The following is a 16,945-nucleotide window of genomic DNA, read 5'->3' as shown; positions in this document are numbered from 1 at the left end:
AAGTGTTAAGCATCTCTGGGAACTCCTTCAAGACTGTTGGAAAATGATTTCCGGTGACTACCTCTTGAAGCTCATCAAGAGAATGCCAAGAGTGTGCAAAGCAAAAGGTGGCTACTTTGAAGAACCTAGAATATAAAACATATTTTCAGTTGTTTCACACTTTTTTAGGTATTTCATTCCACATGTTTTCATTCACCGGTTTTTTTACCTTCAATGTGAATCTACAATTTTCAGAGTCCTGAAAATAAAGAAAACTCTTTGAATCAGAAGGTGTGTCCAAACTTTTGGTCTTGACTGTATATATATTAATTCAATGATTTTCCTTAATACAATATGTAAGCACATGTAACAAAGATGGCTCCTACATCCTAAACAACACCCAAGATGATAAACATGAGGAAGAATTCTCAACGTATGGACTGACCAAACCAGCAGAGACTATGCAAATTCCTATACATTCTTAGTCCAGCCTGCAATACTTGATTGGACTATATTTTGTCTACACCCTTTAGGCTATGTCCGCACATTGCTTTTTACCTGCTTTTTACCTGCTTTTTTGCTGCTTTTTCAACTGCAGCGTTTAATGGCACAATGGTTGTGTTCTGCTTTTCAAGCAAAGTCTATGGGAATTTGGGTTTCTTGTCCGCACTATGCAGTTCAAACTGCAGCCTTTTTGTTGCAGAACTTTGGTCAAAAACTCAGCTTTGCAGTGCAAAACCCAAATGGCAAAAACAATTGACATGTCAATTGTTTTTGCCATTTGGGTTTTGCACAGCAAAGCTGAGTTTTTGACCAAAGTTCTGCAACAAAAAGGCTGCAGTTTGAACTGCATAGTGCGGACAAGAAACCCAAATTCCCATAGACTTTGCTTGAAAAGCAGAACACAACCATTGTGCCATTAAACGCTGCAGTTGAAAAAGCAGCAAAAAAGCAGGTAAAAAGCAGGTAAAAAGCAACGTGCGGACATAGCCTTACCTAGAACTATAAAGGCTTTGTGAAAAATAAACAGGCACAATTCTTTTGGCGTCTGTCATGGAAGAAAGCTCCTAACCGATCGAGAATCAGTTATTTCTTTCTCATGTGCACACATGATATTATAATCTGAACACGGCAGTCAGACCTTAAGAGATCGTTTGTAGTCTCACCTCAACAACAATTATACATATATGTTGCAAAGGAAAAAAATAATTTGAAAATTCTTGTTAGACATCTAATAGCAAGACAAGGTATACAGGGTACAGCATATACAGGGGGAGCCAGAAATTAGGCATTATAAATAAGATGTCAGGCTCCCTTTTAAATCCAGTGTGTTTGAATAATAATGTGTTTTTTATATTTATTTAAAGAGGTTGTCCATTACTTTTACACTGATGGCCTATCCTTAGGATAAGTAATCATTGTCTGATTAGCTGAGGTCCGACACACCGTACCCGTGCCGATCAACTCTGGAGCTACCCCGTCAATTGATAGCCGCCGGGTACTGCACGTCTGACTCCTAATGAATAGAATGGGAGGTGGATGTACGGTACCCAGCCACTTTCAGTTGATAGAGCAGCTCCGGATCAGAGCATTTCCAGCCGCCTGCTCCCGCCGCTGGCAGCAAGAACAGCTGATCAGTGGGGGTGCCAGGTATCAGACCGCAGCCGACCAGACATTGATGAGTTATCCTAAGGATAGACCATCAATGGAAAAGTAGTAGCTGATCTCTTTAATTATTTATTAATTTTCTTTTATAACTGAATCACTAGAAGACATGTCCAGACTCATCCCCTTTTATAAACATGTTCACTCATGTTCACAATGATCTGTTACGATGTTCATTCATTTTTCGTAATTTAGATTGTGCAATACCATGTGACGTGTGCAGGTTTCCTACGATTCACGTGCCCGGCTTCCTGCAGATATATATTCCTTGCTGTTTTTACGTTCACACATTATTCCTGCAGAGGGCGAGGTAAGTCTGATGTGTTCAGTTTGCTGTGACTTTACTGTTAGAGCAGGCATTTGTGTGTCCCACCAGACTACTATTTCCTACACTATTTTGCTTCTTAGGCTATGTGCGCACGTTGCGCAAATACATGCAGTTACGCTGCGCTTTGTAGCGCAGCGCAACTGCATGCGTCCTGCGTCCCCTGCACAGTCTATGGAGATTGTACAGGGGCCGTGCGCACGTGGCATTTTAGAGCGCAGCGCTTCGGCTATTGCCGAAGCGCTGCGTTCTAAGAAGTGACATGTCACTTCTTTCCTGCGCTTTGCCGGCAGCCCCTGCTCTGTCTATGGCAGGAGCTGCAGGCAGAGCGCATGGAATTGGCTTCACTACGGACATTTCTGCAGCGATTTAAAGCGCACATGTGCTCTTCAGATCGCTGCAGAAATTTCTGCAGTGAACTGTACGCAACGTGCGCACATAGCCTAACACTTAATTCCCTATTCCTTTATGTATATAGGAACATGGATGTTACTGACATTAGTTGTTTGCAGAAACGTAACAAAAGTGAATTGACAGCTTTGTATGTGCAGCCACATGTCCGTAACGTGCACAGAGATGTGAGTAAGGGACCCCTGACCTACAGATAAATGTGGGGCCCCTTCATCATACAATTATGGCATATCCTGTGGATTTTCCTAAAAACATAAAAAATCCCAATAAGACCTTATCTAAATGCGAACTTTTTGGCAATGATAAGTTATCTAAAGGCATTTATCCATATATTTATCCCAGAGTTCATGTTGTTGCCTTTTTTTTTACCAGCCCTATATCCCCAGCAGTAATACTATAAGGCCCCATCCGCTCGCTGCGTTTTTTTGTCGCGTTTTTGAGATGCAGTTTTGGTACCAAAACTGCATGCGTTTCCTTCCCCAGAAAAGTCTATGAGATTTCATTTTTGCTGTGCGCACGTTGCAGGTTTTTTTGGCTGCATCTTTGTGGTGACGACAGAAATGCAGCATGTCAATGCTTTTTGCGTTTCGTCCCTGCATTTCTCACTAGTGATGGCAGGACTCACAGATCAATCCTCTGACGACTCTGGTTCGGTGGGGGATTGATGTCTGGTATCTGGCCGGATGACAGTCTCCATATTATTTATGGGGACCAGAATCCAGCACAAAGGGGTGTGAGCAAGTGCTTCATACCGATTCATCGAGGCAGCTGTCACATTGCTCTTGCGGCTGCTCATTCACTTCGTGGGCCGCTCATTACCTTCATTGAATATGCACAGCTTCCCCGCCCACCGGCGTCTGTGATTGGTTGCAGTCAAATGACCCCCAGCCTAAGTGACAGTGTGTCTGACTGCAACCAATCACAGATGTGGGTTTATATCGTACAGTAAAATAAATAAATAAAATTGGCGTAGGATTCCCCCATATTATGATACCCAGAACAGATAAAGCCCGAGAGATGGGGGGCTGGTTGTCTCAGGCTGGGGATACCCATGGTTATTGGGTGCCCCACAGCCTAAAAATATCAGCCTGCAGCAGCCTGGAATTGCCATATCCATTAGATTCGACAGTCCCTGCACTTTACCCAGCTCTTCCCGATTGGTGCGGTGATAATCGGGGTAATAAGTATTTAATGGGAGCCTACCGTTGCTACTAAGTTCTAGATTAGTAATGGGAAGCGTCTATGAGACATTCCCATCACTAATCCTGTAAGTGAAACGAAATAAACACAAACACCAAAATAATCCTTTAGTTGACATAAAAGACAAAAAACACCCTCTTTCACCACTTTATTAACCCCCCCAAAACACCACGAAACACCATGAAACATCCCACAATGCTTCCAGCACTGCTACATCTATATCTCACCTCACAGCAAGTGCCATAAAACATGACTGCCCGCTGTGAGCTCCACGCTGCGACTGAAGTGAGCCGCATGATTAGTGGTGACGTCATTCAGGTTAGCTGCGGCCACAGCTGGAGTCCTCCACCTGTGACCACAAAGGAACTCCTTATTACCCCGATTGCCACCGCACCTAATGGATGCGCCACTCCTGGGGTGACTGCGGGCTGCTATGATTAGGCTGGATAAGTCCAAATAACCATGGCCCTTCCCACCCTAATAATATCAGCCCCCAATTGTCTGCTGTACCTTGGCTGGTTTTAGAATTTTGTATTTGCTGCATATTAGTATCTTATAATATTATGCAGTAAGATACTATTACTCACATAAATGGGACTGTTATTAATGAATATGAATATTGTGATTGATGTTAAATCTCGTTCCAGGACAGAATGGCAGCTGCACTTGGACCCAGAGAGACTGGCAAGTTCATTACTGAGAACAGCAAGGATGTGTCTGTGGACTTGGAGGGTGTCCGCTCCCTCGCTGAGAAGCTCTATGAGAAGATTGATCGCAAGGAACTCACACTGAAGGGATGGAAATTTCTTCATGAGCTGAATCCGCAGGGCTCTGGGGAAGATGCTGTGAATTGGGTGTTTTTTGCTGACACCTTGAACTTTTCCTTCTGGTCAGAAAATCAAGATAAAAAATACTTGGTCAAGTACAAAGGGAAGGAGTACAGCGGCTACTGGTCATTCTGTGCTGCCATAAACCGAGCCTTGGATGAAGGTTAGTAAGATGGCTACGATACCTACCTGTACAGCCTATTTTTGTTCTTATGGTCATTATACACGTTAGAGTTGGCTGAACCAGTCGATAACGACGGTATTGGCCAACAGTTTGATGGCTTTGGAGGTCCAGACCTGAACATTTTTGTTCTGCAGGAAATTAAACTGCTGTCAGAGGCATTTGAAAACAAACAAACATGCAGTTAGGACGAAAGGTTGTATATATGCAGAAGACGGGGGATATAGCTGATGGCTGAATGAGTGTTTAGCCATCACCATAGCCTTCATGGCACTATTATATTCAATTTGGTGTCTATTCAAGAGGACCTGTCACCTGATCAAAAGTGGCCAATTTTCACTCTCATTTAATACCTGCTTCTGTGACGCCCTGACAAACCCAGGTAGTCACACATCAGGCCCCCGAAGAACAACATCCCTCACCTAGGTTACATACAGCCAACCTGAAACCCTAGTCACCCCCCTCAGGGCAAGACAGGCACACCAGTGGGTGGGACCAGGCAGTTAGTAAACGCCCTCCTAGGGGTCTAGACAGGACGGGAAAACAAGCAGATTAAGTTTGGAGTTCAAGTTGAGAGGAGTGGAGGCTAGAGCTAGGTGTAGCTCCAGCGGAGGAGAAGTTCAAGTTGAACGGTGCCAAGGTCGGAGCCCTGGTACCTTGGCTAGGTGGCAGATGGTGGTCTCCCTCAGCAGGAGACGGGAAGACGGCTCGGCAGATCCGAGGTGGACCGGGACAGGGTTGGAGCCCGCCGGTACCAACACCGGAGACCCGACCGGAAACCGTGCACAGACGGGGTACTCAGACCCTGAAGCCAGGCCTGGAACCAACGGCCTAGCTAATCAACCGATTGAGGGTAGGATTATAGGTCCTGTCCCAACCAAAGTCCCAAAAGCAGGCAACCACCCACAGAGAGGGATAGGGCAACCGCCAGGGCCCATAGATCCCACGGGTCAGCGTCAGCGGGCACGGCTCCCCAGGCACACAGAAAGCCGGGAGCAGACTCCCGTGTTCCATACTGGGAAGTCTAAACACACAACCACAACTAGTGCAGAGGAAGAGACGGCGACCACCAGCCCAGGTGGGGGACCAGAGTACAACCGGCCGCGGCGGCCGGCCACCAGCACCTTGGTTTACCAAAAGACTCGAGTGATTAATTTGACTGTGAGTAACCAAACCTCCCCTGGTACGTCCGGGCGCGCAAGGCCCTGCCATCGCCATACCCTGCACAGAGACACTAGGCCCCGGGGCAACCATCCCTACCCACGGAAGGGGTTAACATCCGGCTGCTACTACAGCTTCCCCGGGTATCCCACAACAACAGCGGTGGTGTCCCACTTCACCACACACCGTGGGTGGCGTCACGAACCGAATACGGCCAAGGCAGCACAACTACGTCCCCCTTTTCATTCGGCGTGTCCGCGTTACCCCTGAGGACCCCTCGAGCCGTACCGTAGATCCGGATCCGAGCAGCGCCGGCTGCTGGCACGAGGGCGCACACTTCCTTCATTATTCTGCTTTCTATTTTCTTATTTTTTTAATCCACCATTCCAGAATTTTGAGCTTTGCTATTTAGTGATAATTTATATGGCCTATACCAAGAGGGTGTGGCTCACTGTAATAATGCAGAGCAGCCTAAGGTCTTACCTCTTGAGAATCCTGTGAGACACACCTCCTTGGTAAACACTGTAAAAATGAGTCCTATGAGAAAAGACCCATATTTCTAGTCACTGATGTAACAAGTTGAAGCTCTTAGGCCCCAGGGCTAAATCTCCAACAGGACCCCAAGTATCAGGTATTTATTAATATTGGTAAAAGGGATATTTGGGGCCCCCAATGTTCAGGGTCAGGTGCGGCTGCAACCTCTGCACTTAATATAGTTACACTTCTGTCTATGGAACCGAATGGTAGATTTGAAAATAAAAAAAATACAAAAAACTGAATGTTCAGAGTAAGAGCGGGAATAAAATAAGAGCGAAAACATGACAATTCTGATCTATTGATAGGTCCTATTTAAATACTTTGTGTGGAATTATTTACACAGAAGGTAAACAACATATTATGCCTCTAATTAATTAAGATAAACAAATGAGAGGTGAATTGCACAAATGCCATCTGGGTGGTGTCTGTTTTAACCATTACAATGGGTAGAAAAATATTTTTTTCTTTAATATGAGAAAATCTTTCATGAAACACTAAAGGTAAAATATTAAATACTAATGGAAATCTGATCTAAAATGAATAAAATCACTGACGTGTCTATGAGCCTGCCTCTGATTCTCCGAATTGTCCGAGGAGGAATTAATTCATTGTATAGTTGGCCTAGCATTGAAAAAGACTAAAGGGCACTTTACACGCAGCGACATCGCTAGCGATGTCGCTGCCGATCGCACCCGCTCCCGTCGTTTGTGCGTCACGGGCAAATCGCTGCCCGTGACGCACAATATCGTTAGTCCCTGTCACACAGACTTACCTGCCTAGCAACGTCGCTGTGGCCGGTGAATCGCCTCCTTTCTAAGGGGGCGCTTCGTGCGGCGTCACAGCGATGTCACACGGCAGGCATCCAATAGAAGCGGAGCAGCGGAAAGCAGCCGAAAGAAAGTGACGCCCACCACGGAGGACGCAGGAAAGGTGTTGTTCGTCATTCCTGCGGTGTCACACATAGCGATGTGTGCTGCCTCAGGAACGACGAACAACCTGCGTCCTGCAACAGCAATGATATTTGGGATTAGAATGACGTGTCAACGGTCAACGATAAGGTGAATATTTTTGATCGTTAGCGGTCATTCGTACGTTTCACACGCAACGACGTCGCTAACGAGGCCGAATGTGCGTCACGAATTCCGTGACCCCAACGACATCTCGTTAGCGATGTCGTTGCGTGTAAAGCGGCCTTAAGGCCTCAATTCATAAAGACTGCGGTCACCATTCTTAATGGAGGAAGTGCAGGAATAAGATGCACCAAATTCACCAAGAGTTGCAAGCCACTTAATGGATTGGGCGCATCTTCTCATAGGCATCCAAGGGGCCAGAAATGTTACTCCAATCATGGACTGGAGTAACATCTCTGTCTTGAGAAACACTAGAAGTATTGATAACTTTGATGGACAGGCATAGCCATCCCACGTCCTGCCTAGTGCCTCCCTACCTCCACCCATTTGGCAGAGCTGCCTGAAATTTTGCGAGTTTTAGAACTGTTAAACACTTTGATGAATCGGGGACTATACATTTAAATGCATCAATCAAAAAGTAATTCTAATTCTTTACAAAAAAAGTCTTATCCTGTTCTGAAAACCACGAGTCCATCAATTACCATCTCATCATAAATTTTCATCCTTCCAAATATTTTTTTTGAGTTTCGTGAAGAGGGATAATAATCAGATGGGGCCAAATCAGGATAAAATGAAGGATGATGGACAACTTCAAAGCTTATTTCATTGAGGTTTTGCAGGGCAATAATGAGATTTGTGGGCAGCGTGGTATCTTGCAAAATCAAGACGCCTTTGGAAAGTTTTTATAGGAGTTCCAGTTTTCACCTCACATGGTTCATTTTTTTAATCACAATTTCAAATTGACGTAACCTTTTCTGCTAAAACTTAATATATGCACTTGTCAAATTTGATATATATAGAAATGGAATTTATTTTTTGTCCGATAGAAATATTCACAACCAAATATTTATCGATATTGCCTCATAAATATCATCAAAATATCTATTAAATGTAACTTTTTATGTTTTCAGGAATTCCCATCACAACAGCATCTTATTATTCCACTGTAACCTTGGAACAGCTAAAGCATGTTTTCCGCTCTGACACCGAAACTCCAATCACCATGATTGAAACCCGTCTTGAGATCCTTCATCAGACTGGAAAGATATTGATGGAAAACTTTGGAGGATCTTTTCTAAACTGTGTTAAGAAAAGTGAGAGAAGTGCAGTGAAACTCTTACAGCTGGTGGTGGAAAATTTTCCTTCCTACAGGGATGAGGCGGTCTACCAGGTTAGCATACGAACGATTAAACAAATATTTCTATACATGTACACCGTGTGCAGAATTATTAAGCAAGTTGTATTTTAGCGGATTTTTTTTATTATTGATCAACAACTATGTTCTCAATCAACCTAAAAGACTCATAAATATCAAAGCTTAATATTTTTGGAAGTTGAAGTGGTTTTTTTTTTTAGATTTGGCTATGTTAGGAGGATATCTGATTGGGCAGGTAATTATTAGGCTATGTTCACACACTGCGTTTTTTTGACGCTGCGTTTTTGGCCGCTAAAAACGCACAAAAATGCACCCGCGGCAAAAAACGCATGCGTTTTTACCGCGATTTGGTGTGTTTTTGGCTGCGTTTTGCTGCGTTTTTGATCTCTGCGTTTTTCTGCGGTTTTCCAATGCATTACATGGGGGGAAAACGCAGAAAACGCAGGAAAGAATTGACATGTCCATTTTTTTTTTAAGCTCAAAAACGCAGCTTAAAAAAACAGTTGTGTGTGGACAGCAAAATTGAAAACTCATAGACTTTGCTGGGGAAGCAAAGTCATGCAGTTTTGAGGCCAAAAACGCACCCAAAAAACGCGCAAAAACGCCGCGAAAAACGCACTGTGCGCACATAGCCTTACAGTGCAGAATTATTAGGAAACTTAATAAAAACTAAATATATTCCCATCTCACTTGTTTATTTTCACCAGGTAAACCAATATAACTGCACTGACATTCAAAAACAAACCCCCAAGAAATGAGTGACCAATATAGCCACCTTTCTTTATGATGACACTCAACAGCCTACCATCCATAGATTCTGTCAGTTGCTTGATGTATTTACAATCAATATCATGTGCAGCAGCCACCACAGATTCCCAGACACTGTTTTCCTTCCCTGTAGATCTCACATTTTATAAGGAACCATAGGTTCTCTATGGGGTTCAGATCAGGTGAACAAGGGGGCCATGTCATTATTTTTTCATATTTTAGACCTTTAATGGCCAGCCACGCTGTGGAGTAGTTGGATGCATGTGATGGAGCATTGTCCTGCATGAAAATCATGTTTTTCTTGAACGATAACGACTTCTTCCTGTACCACTGCTTGAAGAAGTTGTCTTCCAGAAACTGGCAGTAGGTCTGGGAGTTGAGCTTCACTCCATCCTCAACCCAAAAAGGTCCCACAAGTTCATCTTTGATGATACCAGCCCATACCAGTACCCCACCTCCACCTTGCTGGCGTCTGAGTCGGAGTGGAGCTCTCTGCCCTTTACTGATCCAGCCTCTGGCCCATCCATCTGGCCCATCAAGAGTCACTCTCATTTCATCAGTCCATAAAACCTTTGAAAAATCAGTCTTAGGATATTTCTTGGCCCAGTCTTGACGTTTTATCTTATGTTTCTTGTTCAAAGGTGGTTGTATTTCAGCCTTCCTTACCTTAACCATGTCCCTGAGTATGGCACACCTTGTGCTTTTTGATACTCCAGTAAGGTTGTAGCTCTGAAATATGACCAAACTGGTGGCAAATGGCATCTTGGCAGCTTCACGCTTGATTTTCCTCAAATCATGGGCAGTTATTTTACGCCTTTTTTGCCCAACACGCTTCTTGCGACCCTGTTGGCTATTTGCCATGAAACGCTTGATTGTTCAGTGATCACGCTTCAAAACTTTGGCAATTTCAAGACTGCTGCATCCCTCTGCAAGACATCTCACAATTTTGGACTTTTCAGAGCCCATCAAATCTCTCTTCTGACCCATTTTGCCAATGGAAAGGAAGTTGCCTAATGATTAAGCACACCTTATATAGGGTGTTGATGTCATTACAGCACACCCCTCCTCATTACAGAGATGCACATCACCTGATTTACTTAATTGGTAGTTGGCTCTCAAGCCTATACAGCTTGGAGTAGGACAACATGTATAAAAAGTATCATGTGATCAAAATACTCATTTGCCTAATAATTCTGCACACAGTGTATGTATGTCAGCATCCAAACTATCTGGTTATTTTCTTTTTAAATGTCTTTAATTTTCCTATAACACATACCATGATACTTAAAGTGAATTTGTCAGCAGGTTTTTACAATGTAATCTGACAGCAGCATAATGTATGGTGTATGAAAGTAAGTGGGAAAGTCCTAGATGGGAGATATGTATCACCAAGGTGCCTAGTCTCTGTGATGTAAGGCTTGGAAAGAAAGGGTCCAGTAATAATAGGGTGCTGAGAGGTTTTAAAGGGACCTAATTTTGGATCTGTGTTTTAGGAGCAGCCAAAGAGCTCAGGTGGGAAAGGCTGCTCCCTAAGGCTATGTGCCCACGGGACAATGTACCCGCGGATATATCCACAGGTATGTCCACAGGTTTCCCACAGCAGCTCCCCGGAATCCGCAGCTATCTATTGCTGCGGGATTCCAGCAAAATATATGCGGTAAACCTGCGGATATTCATGCGACTTACCTGCGGAAGTCCCGCCGTGCATATCCATAGTGGAGGGCCGGGATTTCCGCAGGTATTTCCGCAGGAATAATTGACAATTGAAAAGGCAGCAAAAGTGGCTCAGGTGTGTCTAACCTGTGAGCTGCAGGGTAAAGACTCATTAATGCTGATGAAACGGAGTAAGCCGTTGTGTGAGGGGCCTGAATAGAGACAGGTCTGCTGCTGAGACTGTCCATGTGTGATAACCTGAGGAGCTCCCGCTGTTACCAAATTGGCGAGGCCATTTAATTTCTTTTTTTACCAAGCCTGCAAAAGACGGACTGTTTTTGTTATTAACTATTGCTCTAGAAAAGTTTGTTGTTTTTGTTTCATTTACTTAAGCCTGAAATTTATAAAGGTAAATAAATTTTACAATTTGATTTGAAAAACCAGTACCGCTACCTCTGCGTATGATTACCAGGGGCTAAAATCATACAATGGACAGATTCCGGCAATGTACCACTTAGTTTACTGGGTGCATCAGTTATGATAGAATCATGGTTTTCTCTGATGCAGATCTAGCAGAGCTTGAAATGCTGAGCTGTGTATAACCCTGTCCACACCACTGATTGACAGCTTTCTGTGGATATTGACAGAAAGCTGCTACTCAGTGGTGGTGTCATGTTTGGACCAGGAGGCTTGAGACATGTAATCCTCTTGTGAGAATATCCTGCTAGTAAAACACTGATTTTATTGAAACTGCAAAACCCAGTCCAGTAAGTGACTTATCACTGTAATCTCTGAACCTACCTCATTCAGCTCTAAAATTACATAGTAAAAACTTGATGACAGATTTCCTTTAAAATAAACATTGTATTTGACATAAGCTATGGTGGATTGCAATCTTGGAATGGGTGAAGTGTCCCAAAATGCACGAAAACAAGGCAAAATATGTGCCAGGACTGAAATCATGACAATAGTTATTTTAAAAGGATGAACTTTATTATGTAGAAAACATCAAAAAGGACATATGCAAAAAGACCCAACAATACAGACAAGAGGACAAGTTGGGGGTGAGCCACTGTGGGAGCTCCAATGGTAAAAGGCACCAATTACGGAGTAATTGTGGGGGGTATCAACAGTGAGCGATGTGATTTAATACATATCTATACAGTAGTAGAGATTGGAGAACCAGATATTAGTATACATCCCACATATAAGGTGAAGGAAGATAAATCGAACAAGATATTAGCATAAAGTAATAGAAAGGCTCACCCACTGAAACGCGTTTCCCAAATACATCAGGCAGTGTCTGTTACATAATAGCGGCTCAGGTTAATAGCCAAGTGTTCGGGGAACTAATTCTCTTCTGGAAATACCACAACACCATGTTATCCACACTGCCAATAGCAGAATGTACTACACAATGCCATATGTCAGTTTGGGACAGATCTTGTTTTTTAACTCTGAGTAACAGTGTGAACATAATTAGATATCCCCTAGGGGCTGTTATTCAGCATTTTCAGGCCGTGCTGTACTACACTGGTTTGCTGCTCTGGAACATTGGTTATTGTGAGACTGTGACCGGGGTTATCTATGACGGCCGGTATGTCTCGCCTCGGTTGTGCTCACTCCATGATAATCCACTATAGGGTTAATGCTGTTTCCCTACAGGCTGAAGGAAGGGTTAAATAGATTCAGGAACGAGGGCAGGTGTGCCGGGTGTGAGGGAGTGATCACATCTCCCTGAGTTCTCTGCCGGAAAGGCACATATGTACTATTGTGGACTTTTTCTTTGGATAATAAACCGTGTGCTGTGAACCTTGGTGCCTGGATCCCGTGTCTTCTGCAGCGCAGCCGACGACGCTACCTCACATATGGTGGAGAATGCGGGCATGACAGCCGGTGAGGTGTAGCATCCATCCCTGGTGACCCAGCTGCGCATGTCCTGGATTCGAGCGGCTATACTACAGCCCAAACCCGGCGACGCCATGGAGGACATACTAAAGCATTTGGCTCAGGCTAATGCACAGCAGCAACAGGCTAATGCACAGCAGCAACAGACCAATGCACACCTGCTCCAATCCTTGCAAGTGCAGGAAAAAAAATTCCAAGAACAGATGGATCAGGCCAATGCACGTCAGCAGCAAGCCTTGCAATTGCAGGAAAAAAGGCACCAAGAACAGATGGTTCTCCTGGCCAAGTCGATCCGTGCCGGACCGGCAGCAACAACCCAGGGACCGGGTGACGACGGCAGCGTCCGGAAAGCGGTGAGACAAGCGTTGCAAAAGATGACCCCGGGTGATGATGTGGAAGCGTTCCTGGCGGTGTTTGAACGGGTGGCCGAGCGGGAAAAGCTGCCGACCCCGCAGTGGGCTGAGGTATTGTCACCCTATCTGACGGGGGAACCCCAAAAAGCATACCTGGACCTCTGTACCGAGGACGCCATTGACTATGTGACCCTGAAAGCCGAAATACTGGCTCGGTTGGGGGTGAATACCTATGTACGGGCTCAGCGGGTAAATCAGTGGTTCTTTGAGGAAGCCAAACCCGTACGCTCACAGGCCTATGACTTGTTACATCTTGTAAAAAAGTGGTTGCAGCCTGACACTCTGAGCCCGGCGCAAATGGTGGAAAGGGTAGTAGTGGATCGTTTTGTGCGCACTTTACCCGTCACCGTTCAACGGTGGGTCGGACAGGGTGACCCGAGTACCCTGGACCAATTAGTGTCCCTGGTAGAGCGGCATGTGGCTACGCAGGACTTGATACGGGACACTGAGACTTTGCGTACCGCCCGTCGGTCCGGCCCCTCCAAGCCTAGGGCCAAGGACCCACCGCGGACACCGGTGCGGGAGTCCGCTACCGTCCCGTCTGAGGCCGCACCCTCCGTCCCTGAGGTCCGGAAAACTATGTACCCTAAACGACAACTCGTCAAGGGGGTGTCCTTCCCTATTAGATGTTGGCGGTGCCAGTGGGTGGGACTTATGGAAGCCCAGTGTCCACTCACCACGGAGCCCATGGATTGTGGGGTTACCCGGCGGGGTTCAATGTATGCTCAGGTGGTGTGTACCGCTGACCTGGTCTACCCAGAGACTGAGCCCCACTTGTGCCAAATTCAGGTGAATGGATGTCCGGTTACAGGCTTGTTGGATTCCGGAAGCTTAGTGACCCTTGTGCGATCAACCCTAAGGGCTAAAGTAAAGGCCACAGGACGTACCGTGGGGGTGGTTTGCATACATGGGGACCGCCGAGACTATCCCACGGGGATAGTCACCATCACAGCACCTTGCGGTCAGGTGCAACATGAGGTGGGACTTATTAATACTCTTCCCTATGATGTGATCCTAGGAAGGGATCTGCCCTATTTTTGGACTTTATGGAAGGGACCTCCTAAGTCCCCTCAGATATTGGTCAGTCCGGGACCTGAGCCCTACAATCCTGAATCCGGGACGCCTGCCGTAGGGGTCCCCATGATAGGGACAGGATGTGAACCTGATAGGTCGCCCCTAGAGGTATTGGCAGGAGAGGCTGAGACGGTCGAGCCCATCCCGGAGTTGGAGGCGTCCCCGGATACGTTTGGGACAGCCCAACTCCAGGACCCTACATTAATACATGCCCGGAGTCGGGTGACAGTAGTTGACGGGGTGGCACAGCTGCCTGGTGCCCAGGTAAGATACCCCCATTTCGCTCTTAAGCAGGATTTACTCTACCGGGTAGATGAAATACGGGGCGTAGGGGTAGAGCAGTTGGTGGTGCCCCAGCCGTATCGCCGGCGGGTCCTCGACTTGGCTCATAAACACCTGATGAGTGGTCACCTAGGGGTCAAGAAAACGCAGGAGCGAATATTGCAAAGGTTCTATTGGCCCGGGGTCTTTGGGGAGGTAAAACGGTTCTGCGAAACCTGCCCGGAGTGTCAGCTTACCGCACCCCTGACCCACTTTCGCAGTCCGTTGGTACCGTTACCCATTATAGAAGTCCCTTTTGAACGGATAGGGATGGATCTGGTGGGGCCCCTCGTAAAGTCTGCTCGAGGGCACCAGCATATCCTAGTGATCGTTGACTATGCCACCCGGTATCCAGAGGCGATACCTCTCAGACATACTGCAGCCAAGCTTATAGCTCGGGAGTTGTTTGCTGTGTTCTGCCGGGTGGGGTTGCCCAAGGAGATCCTTACGGATCAGGGGACCCCATTCATGTCTAAAGTGACCAAAGAGCTATGCCGGCTACTCCAGATCAAGCAGTTGCGTACGTCTGTGTATCATCCTCAGACGGATGGTTTAGTGGAACGATTCAATAAAACCCTGAAAACCATGCTCAAAAGGGTGATTTCCAAAGACGGGAAAGACTGGGATATGATGCTTCCCTATTTGATGTTTGCAATACGAGAGGTGCCACATGCATCCACGGGGTTTTCGCCTTTTGAATTGTTATACGGGCGACATCCCCGGGGATTGTTGGACCTGGCAAAAGAAACCTGGGAGCAGGAGCCCACCCCCCATAAAAGTGTGATTGAACACATTTTGGGTATGCAGAACCGCATAAGCGCGGTCATGCCAATTGTGAAGGAGCATTTACAGGAGGCTCAGGCCGCACAAAGCGGCCGCTACAATAGACAAGCCACCGTGCGGACCTTTAATCCCGGGGATCGGGTGTTGGTATTGATTCCCACGGCGGAGAGTAAATTCCTGGCTCAGTGGCAAGGCCCCTACGAGATAAAGGAAAGAGTCGGGGTGGTTAACTATAAAGTATTGCAGCCCGGTAGGCGGAAACCTGAACAAATATACCATGTCAACCTATTAAAACCTTGGCAGGAACGGGAAAGCCTGATGGCTGTTTTTTCCCCACCTCCCTCCTCTTCGGGTCGTTCACATCCGGCTCCAGCGACCTCCGGAGAGGACGAACCGGAAGTAAGGATTGGAGAAGCTCTCACCAAGCAACAGAGGCGAGAGGCCAGACGGTTGGTTCAGCAGAACCCCGATGTCTTCTCTGAGCTGCCCGGTAGGACCAGTCTGATACGACATGATATTGTCACCGAGCCCCACCTGAAGGTACGCCTGAAGTCATACCGGGTACCGGAGGCTCGACGACAAGCCATATCGGAGGAAGTAAAGACAATGTTACGCCTGGGGGTCATCGAAAAATCCCGGAGTGAATGGGCTAGTCCCATTGTCCTAATACCAAAACCCGATGGCTCCTTAAGGTTCTGCAATGACTTTAGGAGATTGAACGAAATATCCAAGTTTGATCTCTACCCCATGCCCCGGGTGGATGAGCTGATTGATAGGCTGGGACAGGCGCGATATTTTACCACGCTCGACCTGACCAAGGGGTACTGGCAGGTGCCACTAACGGAGTCCGCCAAGGAGAAAACCGCTTTTGTTACGCCGGAGGGTCTCTTCCACTATGTTGTCTTGCCTTTTGGGTTACATGGCGCTCCGGCCACGTTCCAGAGGTTGATGGACTTAGTGCTGGAACCCCACCAGGCGTATGCATCAGCGTACCTGGATGACATCATTATTTACAGCTCCGATTGGCAGACTCACTTGGAACAGGTACAAGCGGTGGTGGACGCGCTTCGAACAGCCGGATTGACAGCCAATCCCAAGAAATGTGCATGGGGACTCACGGAAGCCCGCTACTTGGGCTACGTGATAGGCCAAGGAGTGATTAAGCCCCAAATTAACAAGGTCGAGGCGATCCAGAAGTGGCCTAGACCCCTGACCACGAAGCAGGTTAGGGCCTTCCTGGGTATCGTGGGGTACTACAGGAGGTTTGTAAAAGATTTTGCGGGACTATCAGCCCCCTTGACGGACCTTCTCAAAGGCAAGAAGTCCGTCATGGTGCGCTGGACTCCGCAGGCCGAGGACTCCTTCCGGGCCCTGAAGGGGGTCCTGTGCGGACAGCCCGTTCTTGTAAACCCTGATTTCCGGAAGGAGTTCATAGTACAGACTGACGCCTCGG

At 46.5% G+C, this 16,945-nt stretch overlaps 1 protein-coding gene across 1 annotated transcript in view; it reads left to right on the top strand.

The window, feature by feature from the left end:
• Window positions 1-1,868: 1,868 nt before the first annotated feature.
• Window positions 1,869-16,945, top strand: part of LOC142245182 (queuosine 5'-phosphate N-glycosylase/hydrolase-like) — a 39,364-nt gene continuing 24,287 nt past the window's right edge. The window contains exons 1-3 of the mRNA XM_075317632.1: window positions 1,869-1,954; window positions 4,228-4,570; window positions 8,328-8,587. Coding sequence (XP_075173747.1) covers window positions 4,234-4,570; window positions 8,328-8,587 — 597 coding nt within the window. The 5' untranslated portion in view covers window positions 1,869-1,954; window positions 4,228-4,233. The remainder of the gene's footprint in view (window positions 1,955-4,227; window positions 4,571-8,327; window positions 8,588-16,945) is intronic.

This window comes from Anomaloglossus baeobatrachus, chromosome 7 (genome assembly GCF_048569485.1).
Source record: "Anomaloglossus baeobatrachus isolate aAnoBae1 chromosome 7, aAnoBae1.hap1, whole genome shotgun sequence".
Lineage (NCBI taxonomy): Eukaryota > Metazoa > Chordata > Amphibia > Anura > Aromobatidae > Anomaloglossus > Anomaloglossus baeobatrachus.
This window is presented reverse-complemented; position numbering and strand designations above follow the sequence as displayed.